At 40.2% G+C, this 18,917-nt stretch overlaps 2 protein-coding genes across 3 annotated transcripts in view; one reads left to right on the top strand and one right to left on the bottom strand.

Annotated features, from left to right (window-relative positions):
* The window catches only part of tmem121ab (transmembrane protein 121Ab), a 60,486-nt gene extending 54,834 nt beyond the window's left edge, over positions 1-5,652 (top strand). The window contains exon 2 of the mRNA XM_087805766.1: positions 2,288-5,652. Coding sequence (XP_087661892.1) covers positions 2,918-3,862 — 945 coding nt within the window. The 5' untranslated portion in view covers positions 2,288-2,917 and the 3' untranslated portion in view covers positions 3,863-5,652. The remainder of the gene's footprint in view (positions 1-2,287) is intronic.
* A 10,602-nt stretch (positions 5,653-16,254) lies between these two features.
* slc24a4b (solute carrier family 24 member 4b) overlaps positions 16,255-18,917 on the bottom strand; it is a 45,599-nt gene continuing 42,936 nt past the window's right edge. For both annotated transcript variants that reach the window (XM_087805762.1, XM_087805761.1), the window contains exon 17: positions 16,255-18,667. In XM_087805762.1, coding sequence (XP_087661888.1) covers positions 18,518-18,667 — 150 coding nt within the window. In that variant the 3' untranslated portion in view covers positions 16,255-18,517. The remainder of the gene's footprint in view (positions 18,668-18,917) is intronic.

Here is an 18,917-nt window from a genome sequence, read left to right as displayed (position 1 = left end):
TGACAGAGTCATTAACGGATGGTAATGCCATGTACCGCGCGCGCTGGAATCGCGTAGCTTATAGCCGCTAACGAGCCACCGCGCCTTAATCAGTCAATTAATGACCACCCCATGAATGTAATCGCACTCTTAGTCCGATGCATGTAATTAATGTTAAACGTTCATACTTACGTCGGCTATAAAGCTAGGATGGTTTTCAAGTAGTCTTCGGATTCAGGTCCTCATGGTCCATTACTAAATTAATCTATTCATGGGATACAGTGTTGCCTTGAGTACGCCTCATGATCCTAGATCCCCTGTTGCTCCTTCGCATGATGATATATGATTTCCTATCAGCCATTTGAGTCACAGGGACCGAATCATTGGTGTGGGACTTGGTACTGAAGCCACCAAGTCACTGTTTGAAGGGCACCAAATGTGCTGATTCAAGTGTGTCTTAAATTGTTCTAGGACCTCTACTATACTCTTCAGTATGTTTCTTTTTGCACAAAACTCTCATTTAATAAAGATATTTAAATTAGAAAATACGCTTAAACCCCGCCCACTTAAAATGCGCTGTTTCGGCTGAGAAGAAGTCTCGTCCTAGCGACCACGCCCACTCTGCTCTCACGTAGATTTCAAACTCACCTCTAAAACTTCTGTTTTGTACATTTGAAAAGGAATAATAAAAACAATGTTTGCTGCTTAATGTACACATTACAAAAACACCTTAAGGCAGAAGTAACTCTCACCATGTTTACATAAATATTTATTTAGTTTCACGATTAACATGTAGGTACTTCACTGATTTAGGGCTTCTAGGGGAGGACACCTGCACCAGTGTGATGTCAGAATGTTTAATTTAAACCGTAATCTCGTTTGGCGAGATTTCAGACGGGAGAGAACTTTATTAAGTAATAACTTTAAAACGGAGCAACGTCATGATGAATGAACTACTGCATTTTGAAGACTTCAACATTTACAACATGTTAATAAGTCAGGAGAGTTGGGTTTTCCCATTAGGTGCCATTTAAGGTCCCGATTCTGTCCGACCACTCAGGTTATAAAACGTACATGAACATACTGCGACAAAATAATTGAAAGTTGTCCATGTATCACGGACTCGCTTCCAAAGCGCAATGGCTGCCAAATTCCAATCCGGGGAAGTTACAATCCTAATTAGAGCCATCATTTCTATCAACACTCACTTTGGCGGGAACACAAGGTAAATCATTCATGCGTCTGTCTGACGAGTCCGGGAGGAGTAAACAAACAGAGGAGCCTGAAAAAGATTCTTTTTTTTTTTTTTTGCTTAATTAGGCCGAAATTTGCTGCGTTGTTTGTGTCTCTTCAGTGGCCTCACTGCGGGAATAGGTCAGCGCCGCATCTGTTTGATTACTTCTGCGAGAGGGAACATGAGACGGAGACGATGTTGATGGGCCGACCTCGGACTCATCCTGTCACACGCCTCGACACACACGTCAGGACCGATTGCAAGGAGAAGATGAAGAGAATACAACCTTGAAACAGTAAAAGCCGCTACTACAAAAGCGTCTTTAAATGGACTTGCTAAGCGGGAAGAAAAAAATACTTCACTTCGGATTAATCAGTTTATTTCCCACTTGTTTAACCACCTAGTCTACTGAGTAATAGATCCACAACAGTGTCACCTCCAAGGGCCTATGACTACCCACTAGCAACAACTACCGAGGAGGCGTGTCTAAAGCAGCATCGTGTTCTCGTCGACGCGGACTGATGTCAATTGTCGCTTCGGGGGCCGACAATAACTAGGGCCTCCAGTTGAAGGAAGTTATTGATGGTAACACTTAATGTTTCATAATTCACTCCGGAGGTACAAAGCTTGGCTTTAAATCCTGGCAATGACAATCTAGGAATCCATCACAACATATTTCAGCGAAGCTTATCAAGGCAATGGGTTTTTTGGCAAGAAGTCGGGACACGTCCTGTACAGGTGGCACCGACGGAAACAACATGGTAAGAAATCAATGTTAAAGTGGGAATGTCACCTTCCCACAGAAGCATTGAGTAATTCAATGTGTTAGGATACAATCCTCATCAGAATGTTTTGATGCCGCAGAACTTGATTCTTGTGTCTGGTTCAATATGTTCTGTAGCATCAATATTGAAAGAGCGTCGGTCAGAGCCAAGCTGACACATTACTTGGCTGCGCATGTGTGTGTGTGTGAGACGCTTTTGCCAATCGACACTGTTATACGGCCCCGCTTGTGCTGACACGTTTTCCTTCCTCTCCACCTCCCTTTCCCTTTTTTTTTCTGTCCGTCTTCAGGCTGTGGAGAAGCTGCCACGTGGCACCAGGAGGAGGAAGAGAAGGAGAATTCAAGATGGATCTTCACACGACGGCCAGAGCCTCCCTGTGCGAAGGATGGTACCTAAAGCAAGGCCTTATGGACTGTTGACCTCCTGTACTTTTGATCTCCTTTTCTTAGTTTCTGGGGAAAAAAATAAAGAAATTCAGATACCAGGGACTTCCCAAAAAACAATCATGAAATTCCAAACACCTATATAGACATCACTGTTCCACCGAATCAGTAATCTCCCCTGTGTGCGTCGGAAGAAGACTGCCCCTGCGCCAGGATTACTATCTGTCATGGTGTGCTGGCTGTAGAGCCGGAGTGTTGTGCTGCTCAGGGGCAGAGGCAAATCAATGGAAGTGCGCTGAGTAACGAGGCGATGTGCCAGTTTTCGCTTGGTCTAAGAGCTATCAGCAACCAGCACTGTGCTCTGTCTCCATGTTGCAATAACACGTTCCTCAAAGGACGATTAGAGCGCTGACTTATTGTCGGGATCACTGGATGTGGATGTTTGTCCCCGATGTTGGTGTTGCGTTTCCATCTCTGAGAGGTTGGAGGCAGCTTTTTTATTAACTTGTGAGACTTGCAGAGAGGTCGGAGCCAGCATGGTGCTGCCACCGCCGGACAAACGCCACGTGTGCCTGACCACCATCGTCATAATGACCAGCATGGCCTTCATGGACGCTTACCTGGTGGAGCAGAACCAGGGGCCACGGAAGATCGGCGTGTGCATCATCGTCCTGGTCGGCGACGTCTGCTTTCTGATAGTGCTGCGCTATGTGGCGGTCTGGGTCGGCGCTGAGGTGCGCACCGCTCGCCGCGGATACGCCATGATCCTCTGGTTCCTGTACATCTTCGTCCTGGAGATTAAACTTTACTTCGTGTTCCAGAATTGCAAAGCCGACCGGAAAAGTCTAGAAACTGTAGCACGGAAAGCTTTGACATTGTTGCTCTCGGTGTGTGTGCCGGGACTGTACCTGGTTCTCGTTGCTCTGGATAGTATGGAATATGTAAGAACTTTCAGGAAGAAGGAGGACATGCGTAGCCGTCTGTTTTGGGTGGCGCTGGATTTATTGGATCTACTGGACATCCAGGCCAACTTGTGGGAGCCGCAGCGGACGGGCCTGCCAATCTGGGCTGAAGGCCTTATGTTCTTTTACTGCTACATCCTGCTGCTCATCCTGCCCTGTGTGTCGCTGAGTGAGATCAGCATGCAGGGCGAGCACATGACGCCCCAGAAGATGATGCTCTACCCCGTCCTCAGCCTGGTCACCATAAACGTGGTCACCATCCTCATACGCGGCGTCAACATGGTGCTGTTCCAGGACAGTCGCGTGTCTACCATCTTTGTCGGCAAGAACGTGGTCGCCATCGCCACCAAGGCGTCGACCTTTCTCGAGTACCGCAAGCAGGTGAAGGAGTTCCCGCACCCCCAAAACGCAATGGCACTAGAACTGCAGCAGAACTCTGTGAGCCACACGCAGCAGCTGCCCAACTCCACGAGTTTGCCGCACGAACCTTCGCCGGCGCAAGACATCATCGACACATGACTGCCTTTTCTACATCGATAAGTGTTCTTGTCTGAGTCACACGGAACTAATTCAGCATCACCTGCCTGTCGGAACCAGAACCTTCACAAGTTTGCAGGGAGCTGAGTCCCAGTTTTTAATTGTCTTTTTAAATGTCTATGTTTAAAAAAAAAAAAAGAATTCAGAGACAATCTTTTAACTCCTTTGACTTTATGAAAATTCACCCGCGGATGAGTGTTGGGTATTTTTTAAAGGTTTGTTTTAAGCTGAAGTTTTCTTCTTTTCATCCTCAAAGTTTAACGTGATAATGTGTATGTCTCCAGTCGTACATGAACAACGTATTACTGCGCAAAACACTTGTGATCACATGGATATAATAGATGGACAAACTTTATTGAATTAATTAATCCAAGGAGAAGGAATTCCAAAAATGGAATAAGCGGAAAAGTGCAGGAATTGCTCAAAAACACTGGTGGACTGAGATAGTGTTCGATGATAGGGATAGACATAAATTCCATAAATGTTGGATACGTTTGCAAATGTTGTGAGGAAATGTTTAGTGTCAGTTGGTCGTTCCATGTCAAAAGCCTTTAGCCAAAAGTGGTCCCAGGACCCAAAGTTTCGATCAAACCACCTTTGAACCTTGAGCTCAATTACATTTTTGTGTGAGTCAAGTGCAGATGACAACAACCGATCTAGGTTCCCTGGAAAGATTGCCTTGTACATCATCATAGGTATGATATGAACCTCCGGTTCCTGAACATCTTGAGCAGGAGATAAAACAGAACCTTGTTTTTCCAAAATTTCCAGGCTATGGCATGTAAAGAATAACACAAAAACATTTTAAAGCCAAGCTGAACTAGTCATAGGATTCATTCTTAAGATTTGATGGTGGAATATAAAGTTGCATGATGATATCATCATCTGGTTCTAGGAGATAAAAGGTTCTGCACGACAAGCTAGGACAAGGGCCTCAAAAAACCTTTTAAAGCTCTAATCAATTCCCAGGTTAAAAGTAAAATGTCAATGTAATAGTTTGGTGCAGTTGCAGGAAACCTTCCTAGTGAGGATCTCCAGTCGTTTATTGGTAATGGGGGCCTCGGGTTTGTCATTCGTCTACCACTTTCAAATTCTTACCGATCATATTAAGGTGGAATCGTTCATGTACAACATTCTTAATAGCGAAAAGCTCAATATAGGGTGAAGGATTTGAGGATTGCCCCAAAAAACCAACTTCTGGGGTGTTGCGTGACGGTTGAGGCAGCCATCGAGTGTTAGTTATGTAGATCCTTGAGACGCTGACCCTCGAGCTAAACCGAAACGAGTCATTTCCAAGTAGAGAAACTTTATATTCACGATTCCTTTGGATGACTTGTTGACTTTAGCTCCACACTCTTGTTCATGTACGACTCTTGACCCGTCAGATGTGTTTCAATGGAACGCATCCTTGAAGATGGAGATGTGGGAAGGCACTCCAGCCAAGTTTGGGAGCAGACAGATTTGAGTTCAGCCATCTCTGTCAGACCAAAGAGTGGAAGTCAAGCTGCGCAGCTGTGCTCAGCGGGCATTTATCCGTGCGTGCGTCAAGAGACGGTTGCCTGCGAGGGCAAAAGTGCGCGTATGAACAGCGGGAGGTTTTGTTTTGGTTTTCCACAGAGTTCTTGGACCAGCTGCGGCGGGAGGAAAAAAAAAAAAAAAAAACTTTTTAGTTCTCGACTGTACATTCCTAGAGACACTGAAGAGAGAGACGAGCAGGAAACACTTTGATGATGTTCAGTTCAATGTTATTGCTATTATTATGTACAAGAATTACTGTGAGAGATGTGTTTTAATAAAGCTATGAAGCAATCCTGATGGAATGATGATGTCAGTGCTTTTTAAAAAGCAACAGCTGCTTTGGGTATGCCAACAGAGGGCGCTGGTAAAAATATATATATATAAATAAACGTATTTAATGCTGTCAAAGATTCACATGATTGATGACAAGGAGTGACGGTTATACATGCTGCCGTATTCTGCAGAGCCAAGCATTTTTGTCAAAGCGTCACTCAGGTACATTTAAGTTAATGAATTCCCTGTCAACTCTACATCACACCTTTATTAGTGAACATTAAGGTTTTGCATCATAAGCAAAACCATTTGCCAACCGGGATAAAAACTTAATGACCGAGGTTATAGGTTCAATTCCCACATGTTTTGGTAAGTAGTTCAGCGGTGCGTTTAATATACTGATGCTTTACGAGTGCTTTAATTTCACGCTTAATATTTTATGTTGCAGGAACAGCAATGAAAATGTAGTTTCATTTAGGTTAAGTTACAGGTTTAGTCGTTTATAGTTAATCTCGCCTGAGAGGCATGAGACAGGTCTCAAAAAAAGAAAATACCTTCAAAACACTTTAGGACAGTTGAACACAAATAAATTATACCTTTTTTTTAATAGAGAATTATAATACATAATTATATTAAAATATAACAGGATAGAATAATAATGTAAAATAGAACATTTTATTTCAAAATCTTGTGAAAATTTTAATGAAAAACTTCATATGATTTTGTGAATTAGACATCTAAAAATATATTAAATAACTATTTCTATGAAGTATTTATGCTAGGCTTAAAAGGAAATATAAAGCTGAATTTTAAATGGTAAAAAGATTTAAATAAATTCCGATGTCAGGAACCTTCTTTATCATCTTAAATCATTTACGAAAAGCTTGACAACCTAAAGATAAATAAATAAAAATGTTGTTAAAGATTAAACATGATATATTCATACATTCACAAAAAAGATGAAACAAATAGAATCCTAGTCATTTTAAATAAAATCAGAGATTCTCCAAATAAAATATCTGTTTATGTTCACTTTTCTGAAGAGTGCGATATGTTTTAGATTTTAAAAGTTATCTGAATAAAGAAACCCTAAAAATATATATTAAAAAAACTGTATACCTATTGACAGTTGAAAATCAATCAAATTTATCTTCTCTCATTTTAAACTTTGAAAAAGCAAATTTAAGAACATTAGATAGATTTGAAAGTAAAAAAAAACAATTACAATTTTGTTGACTGAATCACAAAGATTCATCAAAAGATTTAGAAAGAAAAAAAAAACAGAATTTTCAGTCAGTGTTCAAGAACAGATCGGTTCATACTAAAGCTTTGGGACGATGTTTGACATCATCGATTATGGAGCCACTTAATGTAGAAACAAAAAACGCTGATTCCGGTTGAGAAATGGTCAAGTGTGCATGTCACAGATTTAATTTAAAACCCACATGTGAATCCTTCGATGAGTGTTGGACCAGATCCAACACCAATTTGTTCTGATAATGGTGCTCAGATCAGCAGAAGACTCAAGAGCTCAAAAAGAGTTAATTAATCCTTCTTTTTTTTTACTGTGAGCAGGAGTGACTACGAAAGCAGCACTAGTTGATGAGTCTGGACTCACTTCCCCTTCCTGCAGAACAGGACGTACTCATAAGGTTCTTGCAGCGGCGCTTGAGATCCACCATCCATCACACATCCAAAGACACAGGGCGTCCCAGTGAGGAGACGGACCAGGGCAGACAATGTTCCCAAAAAACAGAACCAAACAACTGTGGCGCCAGTTCTTCTTCTTCCTTCTCTGGCTTGTTAGCCAGGAAGCATCTCAGCGCCTGACAAGAGCTGGTTACAGAGAAGACGGAGTATCAGCAGCTGTGGTTGATCTGCAAACAACAGTCTTGGACATCCATCATTAGCTAATCTGTTTGTGCCAGAATATGATGACCCCCTTTTGTTATATCGCTTCGCCTTTGTCAACAAGAGAAGCAGCACTTCTCTGAATCCAATTCATACTTCATTTCAAGTTGTTTGTAAATTGTGTTTTCAATCTTGTTTTTTACACTAAATCAGATGTGACATTAGAAAGTCCATCGGGAAATGAAGAGCGTAGTCTTTTGGCTCAGCTCCTTCTTTACCACGGAGTGACCGACTCTGTCTAGGTTATCCGTTTCCACCCATACTATTGATTAAAAATAAAAATAAATTGTGAAAAAACTAAAATTATATTTTATTCATTAAAACCATAAGCACACAACTGCAGAAAACTGATCAGAAACTGTTTCCTTCAACTGAGAAAAATCTCTAAATTTAGGAAAATTGTCACAACATGATCTGGAGCTTGTAATCCATGTGTTTGTTTCTTCTCGTCTGGACTATTGTAACAGTTGGTTTTCATGTCTTAACAAGAAGGATCTGTCTCGCCTGCAGGTAATACAAAACTCTGCAGCGAGAATTCTGACCAGCTCTAGTAGAAGAACTCACATTTCTCCAATCCTTAAATCTCTTCACCGGCTGCCAGTTTCTTTCAGGATCAACTTTAAAATTCAACTTTCAGATCTATTCATGGTCAGGTTCATCCTTACATCACTGATCTGATCCAGCCTTACACCCCAGCTTGGGCTCTGAGGTCTGTGGATCAGAATCTACTGATGGTTCCTGAACACGCTTCCGGACCAGAGGAGAGAAATCCTTCCAGACTGTTGCTCCTAAGCTTTGGAAGTTTTTCCTCTCACTCTCTCACGTTTGATGGATTCCACTGAAAAAAACATCTTAAGACCTTTTTATTCCTGCAGGCTTTTCCTTGATTTTCTGAGACTCCTGTGTTTGTCTCTGTGTTGTCTTGAACTTTTAAGCATATATTTTATTGAATATCATTTTGATTGTTTAAGCGCTTTGTGACCCTGGTCTGGATAAGCGCTCTACAAATATAACCTACTTATAATTTAAATAATTAAAAAAAGGCGGTAGTAAATAAATTTTACAGCATTAAATATGAAAAAGTTCTTTACACTTAACTTTATCATTTAAAAAAAACAACGTGAAATATGATCGAAACATTATCTTGAATCGTTGTGAAATGAAAAACAAAGTCCAGCGTTCTTGCGCAGTGATTTGATTCCTGTAGCAACAGCGCCTCCTGCTGCCCTTTGACAAAAAGTGCGTCTCCCAGTCTGTCAGCGTCTGCCCTCGTAAATAACGTCCCGGGAGCAGATATAACGTCTCCAGACGGCTTCAATATAAGCAGCAATAAATCATCCCTCGTCCCGGCTCAGGGGGAGAATCACAAGCTATTTATTGAGCTCTGCTTCCTGTTCCAGACATTTGATCTGAAGGTGAGCCATCACTTGGATATGGAGATTTAATTTAGAGAGAGGGGGATTAAGACGTCCTCAGTCTGACAAGACTATCTTCTCCCTTATCTTCAACATCCTCGCCTGTCATTTTCTGTGACGTGATGAAAATAGTCTCGACACTCCGAGCTGCTGCTACTCCTTATTAAATTAAAAGAGCAATAATTTACCGCAGGGGATGAGATTATGTTTAAAGAGGGGCTAGAAATCAGTTTTTCCATTGACTGTAAATTGCCATTCAATTGGCAGAAACACGACCGAACGATTGGAAATACGGTGAGTGTGGAAGCATTTATGATGCGGAAGAATATTGAACTGTTAGATTGAATATTTCAAATGTTTGAATTAAAATATGTTGTTCCATTGCCCAGATCTACCACATTCATGGATTATCTGTCCTACAAAGTTCTGACCCACCAGTATAGTAGGCTTGTCACACGTTTCATGAAGCGACAAATGTACAAAAAAATAGTGACAACTTACTTGAACGCGCAACAAGACGACAGTGCGGCAAAACGTCCTAGAGTAAGCATAAATGTCCAGAGAGTCCAAACTAAACTGAGGGTCTCCAAAACGGAATCAGCTGCAAGGCGCCTGATCCACTGAAGAACAAAAGTTAAAAGCAACACTTGGTAGTTTTTTAACCTTCATGAAAGATTTTCACCACTTTTATGAAGATACATCTACTGACAACTAGTTGAATGACTCTTCTACCATGGCCTGAGGTGGTCTGTGTCACTATAAAAGTTCGAGGTGAATGAAAGCATACCTTCCAAACGACGTAAACGCTACGATGGCAGAAGAGACAAGAAGAAATCGGGGAGACTACACAGATAAAAAGGCAAGGATCAACATTGGCCCGACTTTCAGCAACGAAGAGTGATTTCCGACCAGGAGCAAGTAGTTTCCAAGGTAACAGATAATAGTTCAGACATGGTACGAACTTGAAAGTTCTATAAAAAGAAACAATGTAACGACTGAAGACCACCAGTCGTGCATGTGGTGTTTGTGTTGAACAACAGATTGAAACGTTGTTGTTAATGAGGGATTAATGGAACGTGTCATGTGTGAATGATCAACAACAAGCCCATGTTTTAGATCAGTGGTCCCCAACCTTTTCCAACTCAGGGCCCACTTTTTAAGTCTCATAAACCTTTGCGGCCCACCTCCGACCCCATAAATACGAATACATTATAATGCGTTCTCATCCATTTTTTTTACTCCAGTTTCCGCTATCAACGTGGTCAGGCCGATAACAAAAGTTCCTATCGCTCATTTCCTTGTCACATCTATAATACTCGAAGGAAAAACAATATAATGAAAATAATATTTGAACATTTTTAATATCCTTTTAAACTTAACAAGTTTTAACATTTGAAACATTGTGTATTTTTATATAATTACATCCACCCTCCCACAAAAAAATTATACTATTTTGGAAACGATTTTGTGGCCCACTTGCAATACCTTCGCGGCCCACCAGGTTGGGAATAACTGTTGAACCTTTACTTTCTCTGACTCTCCATTTGAGGATGTCATATTTCAAGTTCAGTATGATAGCGTTTCATTTGTACACCACCTTTCAAAAATTCAACGTTTGTCTTGTTGAACAAATGGTTTTATTTTCAAACAGAACAAAGTTATTTACGGTAGATTTAAAAATGTAAATGTTTTATTATCCTGCAGACACTGCTCTCATGTCCCCTTGAGTCTAGAAACATAAAAGGCAGCAGCATCCAGAGAGAGAACTGCTGATAGGCTTCAGTTCATCATCCACTGCAAGGATGTTGTTCGAGGCAGTCCTCGCTCTTCACCATCAGATGTGCTCCATGTTACTGACTTCTCGCTAGAGTCAGAGTCAATTCCTGATGAAGCAAAATGATATAAAAGGGAATCAGAATAAAGCGACCTGATGATTCTGATTTTACAACGCTACCTGCGAGTCCTCATGGAAACTTTTTTTCCTACCTCAGGACACTACCGCTTGAGTCCACAGGCGCCGCCAAAATCAACCAACAGAAGGGTTACCAATGCTGTGTCTCAAATCGCATACTCGCGTACTCAAAGTTAGTATTTTTAGTGCGTCAGTGCATCTCAATTCTTAGTATGCGAAATTTAGTGCGCCATGCACACTAAATTGGCGTACTAAAACACCCACAAAACTGAGGATGGATCGATGGACACTATATACCCTAAACAGCCGCCATCTTAGTGAGGTTGTAAACGGAAGTTACGTCATATATAAATGCATATATATATATATATATATATATATATATATATATATACATACATACATACATACATACATACATACATACATACATACATACATACATACATACATATATATATATTCATATACTTACAGGTGCATTTTCAGCAGCAGTAGGAGGATGACACGTCTTCGGGCCTGATCCCAGCTTAAATATCTCGTGAATATTTCGATTCTGATATTTTTTCTTTATTTCTTTTTCCAAAACGTGCTGCCAGCAGGTGTCGGTGATAGTGTTCCTACAGCTGGTTGCAACCATTGTTAAATAGAAGTAGAAGCTGTCGCGTCAAACATCTGAAATACGGGCTGCGTTTCACCTTTGAAGAATTCCCCCCTTGAGCGCAGAGGGATCGAGGGAACATCGATGCCCCCTTCAGGGATGTATGTGACCCACAATGCACTGCAATGGTGCTTGAAAAACACATCATGCAGTGGCAGCAATGGACCACTGTTGTCTGCTTTTGAATTTGTTGCTCACACAAAGTATATACTGCAAATAACATTTTTTAACCATTAAAATTTACGGCTCTGAAGATGACTTTTTCCTGTAGTGATGTGTTATGAACGGTAGATTTCACTAAACTGAACAATCTACAGTCGCATACTTGCGTACTCAAAGTTAGTATTTTTAGTGCGTAAGTGCGTCTCAATACTTAGTATGCGAAATTTAGTGTGGCATGCACACTAAATTGGCGTACTAAAACGCCCACAAAACTGAGTATGGTTCGATGGACACTAACCACCCTAAACGGCCGCCATCTTAGTGAGGTTGTAAACGGAAGTTATGTCATATATATGCATATATATTCATATACTTACAGGTGTATTTTCAGCCAACAGTAGAAGGATGACACGTCTTCAGTGCTGATACCAGCTTAAATATCTTGCGAATATTTCGATTCTCATATTTTTTCTATATTTATTTTTCCAAACTTGAAAAACGTGCTGCCAGCAGGTGTCGATAGTGTTCCAACAGCTGGTTGCAAGCAGAAGAAGCTGTCGCGTCATTTCCTGTTAGTGTGTGTAGCAGCAGTGTTTTATTTGAGACATACTTTCTGTGGAGAATTTGCGTACTAGTTAGTACGTACACTATCCTGATGCATACTAACTTCTAATACTAAGAGAAGTATGCGATTTGAGACGCAGCACATGACTTGTTGGCCCTCATTCCGAAGTCATTACCGAGCCTCACAAAAAACTACTCGTCTCGACCATCACATCAAGCAAAGATGGCTACTGGTTTTAATGGGAACTTCCAAGGACACGCATCTGCTCTGATGTGAATTAGCTCCACCGAGAAATTATGTAAATGGTCCAAGTGACTTGTCTTTCAAGGGCAGATGTTATAGCGAGAAGATGGTCGCCGTAAATCTGGAGCGCAGGCGTGACCTTTCGAAGGCTCCATCAGGTCGCTGTAATGATGGCCGACACTTCATCATGGAATCCATCAGCAGCTGTTTTTTTTTTCTCCTAAGAGTCATGCATTAGTGTCACCTTGATGAGAGTGTGTGGGTGTTTTTGTTTTTCAGGGCCTTTACAAAAGGTCACTGGTATAAGGTCGGAATACCGTCTTTGCTTTTGAGCGACTATTCATTGTTTTTTAAGCAAAGATCGCCATCTACTGAGCTCAGGAAAAGATGACAGTATATCATGAAGCTTCATGTTCCCATCACTAGTCTAAAGTCGTACAACTTGGCGTCTTTCACAACCTGTGGAAGCTCAAACTAGCCGTTAATGCTAACCATATCAAGACTAAAGAGACTTTTCCTTCATATTTCCTTTGGAATAGTCATAACTTGCACAGATGAACTCTGGGTATTATTCTAACAATGCTCTTCACGCCGCAACTCTGGCCTCTAAAGTGTTTAAGCGTTAGTGTTTTAGAGTTTATTACCGAAAAGTGGGTGTAGAAACAAATACTAATGGGTGATAGAGAAGATGAGCTAAGACGAAGTTTAACTAGAATCATGCTAACATGCTAACAATTATCTCGTTGACTGGAACCGTCATTTCTCTATCCAGTGTGTGTTCAATGCTGCATAAAAGCAACAATATTAGTTTATTCTAATTTCTGTTATAGTTGTCAAAATATATCAGGATACAGCACTCATTTTCAAAAGTATTGATTCCATCCCCTGGTCAGCTGTTATTATAAATATTAAACACATGGTTCTTTAAAATATTTATATGTTTTTCCTTTTCATTTTTCATCATAAAAATGTTTAAAAAGTTGGGGTCTTTTAATCCTTATAGTAATGGTATAGACTGTCAAATATTTTCCCAGAGTATCAGTATAGAGTTGAACCATTTCATTTTTAACAGTAATGTTTTGATTAGATTAACAATGACCCGTATAGTCATGTGACCATCAAACCTTTTTTACCGCAGTGGGTCAGCGACACTGTTTTTGAAGTTACCTGGATGATAAAAAGAAAAAGGAAACTGACCAAGAATATTCTTGTTTTGTAAATAAAAACATGTTTGTGAGAGCCAAGAACAGAGTTAAGACATTGCAGTAACCATGTTCTCACACACGGGGGAGCCAGAAACGATAGTTAAGAATCTATGCATTTACGCTTTCAGTGAATTTAAACTTCACTTATTTTGTACTCACACTCATGTCGAATAATGGTTGGGATTATTTTCAGAGTAATCTGTTCCTTTTAAGATATATAGACAAGATGTTTGTTCATTTTAATGTAGCGACTGACGCTTAGTTGTCTTCATCTTTGTCCAAAAAGACAAACTTAAAAACATCCAAATGAAATACCTCCATACTGCTCGTCCGTAACGTCCATCTTGTATTGAAACATCAACATGAGCAATCGTTACCAAAAAGTAAATATTTTGAGTTTGTAGCAGAAGCCAAAATGCTAATACCAAAACAAGTCTATATTTTTGAGAGTTTGTAGCAGAATCTAAAAATGCTAATACTAAAACAAGTTTATATTTTCAGAGTTTGTAGCAGAAGCTAAAATGCTAAAACAAAAACAAGTCTATATTTTGAGAGTTTGTAGCAGAAGCTAAAATGCCAATACAAAAACAAGTCTATATTTTCAGAGTTTGTGGTAGAAGCTAAAATGCTAATACAAAAACAAGTCTATATTTTGAGTTTGTCACGGAAGCTAAAATGCCAATACAAAAACAAGTCTATATTTTCATAGTTTGTGGTAGAAGATAAAATGCTTATACAAAAACAAGTCTATATTTTCATAGTTTTTAGCAGAAGCTAAAATGCCAATACAAAAACAAGTCTATATTTTCATAGTTTGTAGTAGAAGATAAAATGCTAATACAAAAACAAGTCTATATTTTCATAGTTTGTAGCAGAAGCTAAAATGCTAATACAAAAACAAGTCTATATTTTCATAGTTTGTAGCAGAAGCTAAAATGCCAATACAAAAACAAGTCTATATTTTCATAGTTTGTAGTAGAAGATAAAATGCTAATACAAAAACAAGTCTATATTTTCATAGTTTGTAGCAGAAGCTAAAATGCTAATACAAAAACAAGTCTATATTTTCATAGTTTGTAGCAGAAGCTAAAATGCCAATACAAAAACAAGTCTATATTTTCATAGTTTGTAGTAGAAGATCAAATGCTAATACAAAAACAAGTCTATATTTTCATAGTTTGTAGTAGAAGATAAAATGCTAATACAAAAACAAGTCTATATTTTCATAGTTTGTAGCAGAAGCTAAAATGCTAATACAAAAACAAGTCTATATTTTCATAGTTTGTAGTAGAAGATAGAATGCTAATACAAAAACAAGTCTATATTTTCATAGTTTGTAGTAGAAGATAAAATGCCAATACAAAAACAAGTCTATATTTTCATAGTTTGTAGTAGAAGATAAAATGCTAATACAAAAACAAGTCTATATTTTGAGAGTTTGTAGCAGAAGCTTAAATGCTAATACAAAAACAGTGCTGTGTCTCAAATTGCATACTTCTCTTAGTATGCTAGAAGTTAGTATGCATCAGTTTAGTGTACGTACTAACTAGCACGCAAATTCTCCACAGATAGTATGTCTCAAATCAAACACTGCTGCTACACACTAACAGGAAATCACATGACAGCTTCTTCTATTTCTATTTAACGATGTTTCAACCAGCTGTTGGAACGCTATCGCCGACACCTGCTGGCAGCACGTATTGCAACTTTGGAAAAAGAAATAAAGAAAAAATATGAGAATCGAAATATTTGCGAGATATTAAAGCTGGTATCAGCAGCGAAGACGTGTCATCCTTCTACTGCTGCTGAAAATGCACCTGTAAGTATATGAATATATATATTTATATATGACGTAACTTCCGTTTAAAACGTCATTAAGATGGCGGCCGTTTAGGGTGGTTAGTGTCCATCGAACCATACTCAGTTTTGTGGGCGTGTTAGTACGCCAATTTAGTGTGCATGGCGCACTAAATTTCGCATACTAAGAATTGAGACGCACTAACGCACTACAAATACTAACTTTTAGTACGCTAGTATGCGATTTGAGATACAGCACAAGTCTATATTTTGAGAGTTTGTAGCAGAAGCTAAAATGCTAATACGAAAACAAGTCTATATTTTGAGAGTTTGTAGAAGAAGCTAAAATGCTAATACGAAAACAAGTCTATATTTTGAGAGTTTGTAGCAGAAGCTAAAATGCTAATACGAAAACAAGTCTATATTTTGAGAGTTTGTAAAAGAAGCTAAAATGCTAATACGAAAACAAGTCTATATTTTGAGAGTTTGTAGCAGAAGCTAAAATGCTAATACGAAAACAAGTCTATATTTTGAGAGTTTGTAGAAGAAGCTAAAATGCTAATACGAAAACAAGTCTATATTTTGAGAGTTTGTAGCAGAAGCTAAAATGAATATAGAATTGTTTTGAAACACTTTCCTGTCTGTGTAGCACATTAGCTCGCAACCGAACATAAACGAAACATGCCGAGAATAAAAAGTACTGACCAGCAAATGCGTGTACAAATGGCTTCATTTAATTCATGTATTTCACAAACAATCCAGGAACTTGTGGAGACAAATGTACAGGAACTATTTTGCCATTTTATTTTTTATTTTTTTTATCCTTCACATTATTGCTTTACAGTAAAATGCATTGGTTGGATATGTCCAGTTATAGCAAGACAATACATTCATATAAGTTATACAGATGTCTTCAGTAATGTTTGATAGGAACTAACTTTACATTAAATATATATATATATTCTCGTTTATTATTCGACATACGACTCCCACGTCACATTGAGCTCACAGTGCATCGGCTCGCATTCAGTCGAGAAATCACACGCTCCTCTTGTGTTTGTGTGCGCTTGTTTTGTACACCCCCGCCCGCCCCCCACAAAACGATCTGGCAATATGATGATGATGCCGTCCGGAATCACCCTCGCACCCTCTGGAAAAAACAAGTGACTTGGACAAAAGATTCAAGTCATCGTTGGCTGAGGACAAATAATAAAAGTCTTCTCTGACCACACAGGTACAAATAAAATAAATCCGCCCGCTCTGCAGTCCCGAAACAAAGTAGGTCCAGTATGTACATGGAGTAGTCTGTGTGGTCTCCTCCCGTCAGTAGCAGCTTGAAGAAATCCCAAACGACGAGAGCAAAATGTGCTCCTTCAGACACTGAAATAATGCCCTCCTCCAGTAGGGGGCGCCTCAGAGAAGAAAACCAAAGAATGTGGGGGGTGGGGGGGATGAAATTGCCAGAAAAATGTCCATGCTTTGGCTCAGCTGTCTCACACATACACACACACACGCACACACACCTGTGAGCTCACACATCACTAGACGAACCAACGACATCATCCACCGGACCCCGCCCTTCCTCAGTTGCGTCGCCCTCGAGGGGGTCTCGTCACATCACATTGAGATTGCATATACAAGTGCCTTGCTGTCCAGAGCGGCGGCAAATATTTTTCAACACCTAAACACTTTTTTGAAAAAAGTTGCAGTGTAGCTGCCTATTTTTGAAACAGAAACCAAACAAAAAAAAGGTGGCTCCATGGTGAAGCTTTCAGCCATTACAAACTTTTCAAATTAACATCCCAGCATGCACTGCAGACAGAGGTGGTGGTGGTGGTGGGGGGGGGTGTGCTCATGGTGTTTTTTAATTATTTATTTTTTTAATGGGTCAGATGTGAGCCCAGATTGAAGATCCTAGCAAGAGCCCACACTTTCACTCACACACACACACACACATACACACACACTTGCAGAGAAGGAAGCACTAGTTGATTGAGAATGAGAGGATGACCGTTAAAGTGCATTATCCACATTAAATCAAGAGCAGAATGAACCTCCTGGAGTTTCCCTGATAGCTGAGGTTGGCAGTCCACGATATAAACGCCCCAAAAATGCAGTTTTTCCTTGAATCGTCCACCTCTGTGCTGCTGCTCTGGGCAACCGTTGTATTCAATGTCGAGCCAGTCGCTCAAGTTGTGCAGTTGGAAAAAAGTTGAACCAACGGAAAAAAAAAAGAAAAAATAAAAGCTGGAGTCGAGTCGACCACCACCAGCTCTTCTTTAAAAATCTCCTTACAGCCCAAAGCAAGAAATCCTGTGTGCAATTTCCGTGAAAAAACAGGCGATTATTTTCGAGCTGTCCCCGTAGACAAAAACCTCCCGAAAAGATACAAAAGAAGGGGTCGACAGTGTGCGTCGCTGCACATGCCTCACACCCTTTTTGTACATCCTGACAAAAACCTCTTAAGAAAAACGTCAAGCAGATGAGAAAGGTGTTCCATGCCGGGAGGGAAATCGCAGTGGACAAACCCCTCCACAAGGGGGCGTAATCCAGGGACGGAAGTACAGGAATGGTTTTGGTTATTCTAGGATATTTCTCTTTTTTTTTTTTTCAAATCTCTACAGTGGTTTGCTTTGGAAATGGTGTGCGGTTAATTCTACAACGTGACACACTGAAAACACCGACAATCAAAAACGGGGAAAACTTCCGAAAAAGTCCCCGACATCTAAAGGCATGCGAGATGGGAAGAGAATCATCTTGACTGCAGTTACCCCGGAACATCCGAGCAGACGGGACCAGCACCGTGTGACGGATCAGAGACAGAGACCCGGGTGCACTCTTAGAGTGACAGCGGGAACTGTAAAGTAGAAGAAGAAGAAGAAGAAGAAGAAGAAAGGAGGAGGGGGGGGGGGGGGTAGGTCTGCAGGTAGGTCCAGTAGGATCCAGAAGAAGTTGAGATTTGGGTTCCGGGAGGTCTAGTCCTCGATGCACATGGGCAGGTTGACGAAGGTGAAGACGTTGTACTCGATCATGACGGAGAAGCAGAGAAAGACGGCGTAGAGGACCAGCACGTAGATGCCCAGCTTCATGTCCAGCCTCCACTTGTTCACATGGATCCCCGAAACCTGCCGTGAGGAGAAGACTTGGTCACATGATCTCATCCAAACATCAACAGTTGAATAAGACATGGTCTAAAGTTCCTACTTTACACCTTCACTTGTTGTGTTCCTGTGTTTGCGAGATTGTTTTCCAGTGCTTTTAAGTGTGTAATTTGAAATATTTTTTCAAATAAAAAGCAGCGATTGCTGGCATTTCAGTGTGTGTAGTCCAGACCATGCACTGTATGTGTGTTCTAAAGTGTGTATTACAGTGGTT

This window comes from Callionymus lyra, chromosome 13 (assembly GCF_982586985.1).
Source record: "Callionymus lyra chromosome 13, fCalLyr1.hap1.1, whole genome shotgun sequence".
NCBI lineage: Eukaryota > Metazoa > Chordata > Actinopteri > Syngnathiformes > Callionymidae > Callionymus > Callionymus lyra.
This window is presented reverse-complemented; position numbering and strand designations above follow the sequence as displayed.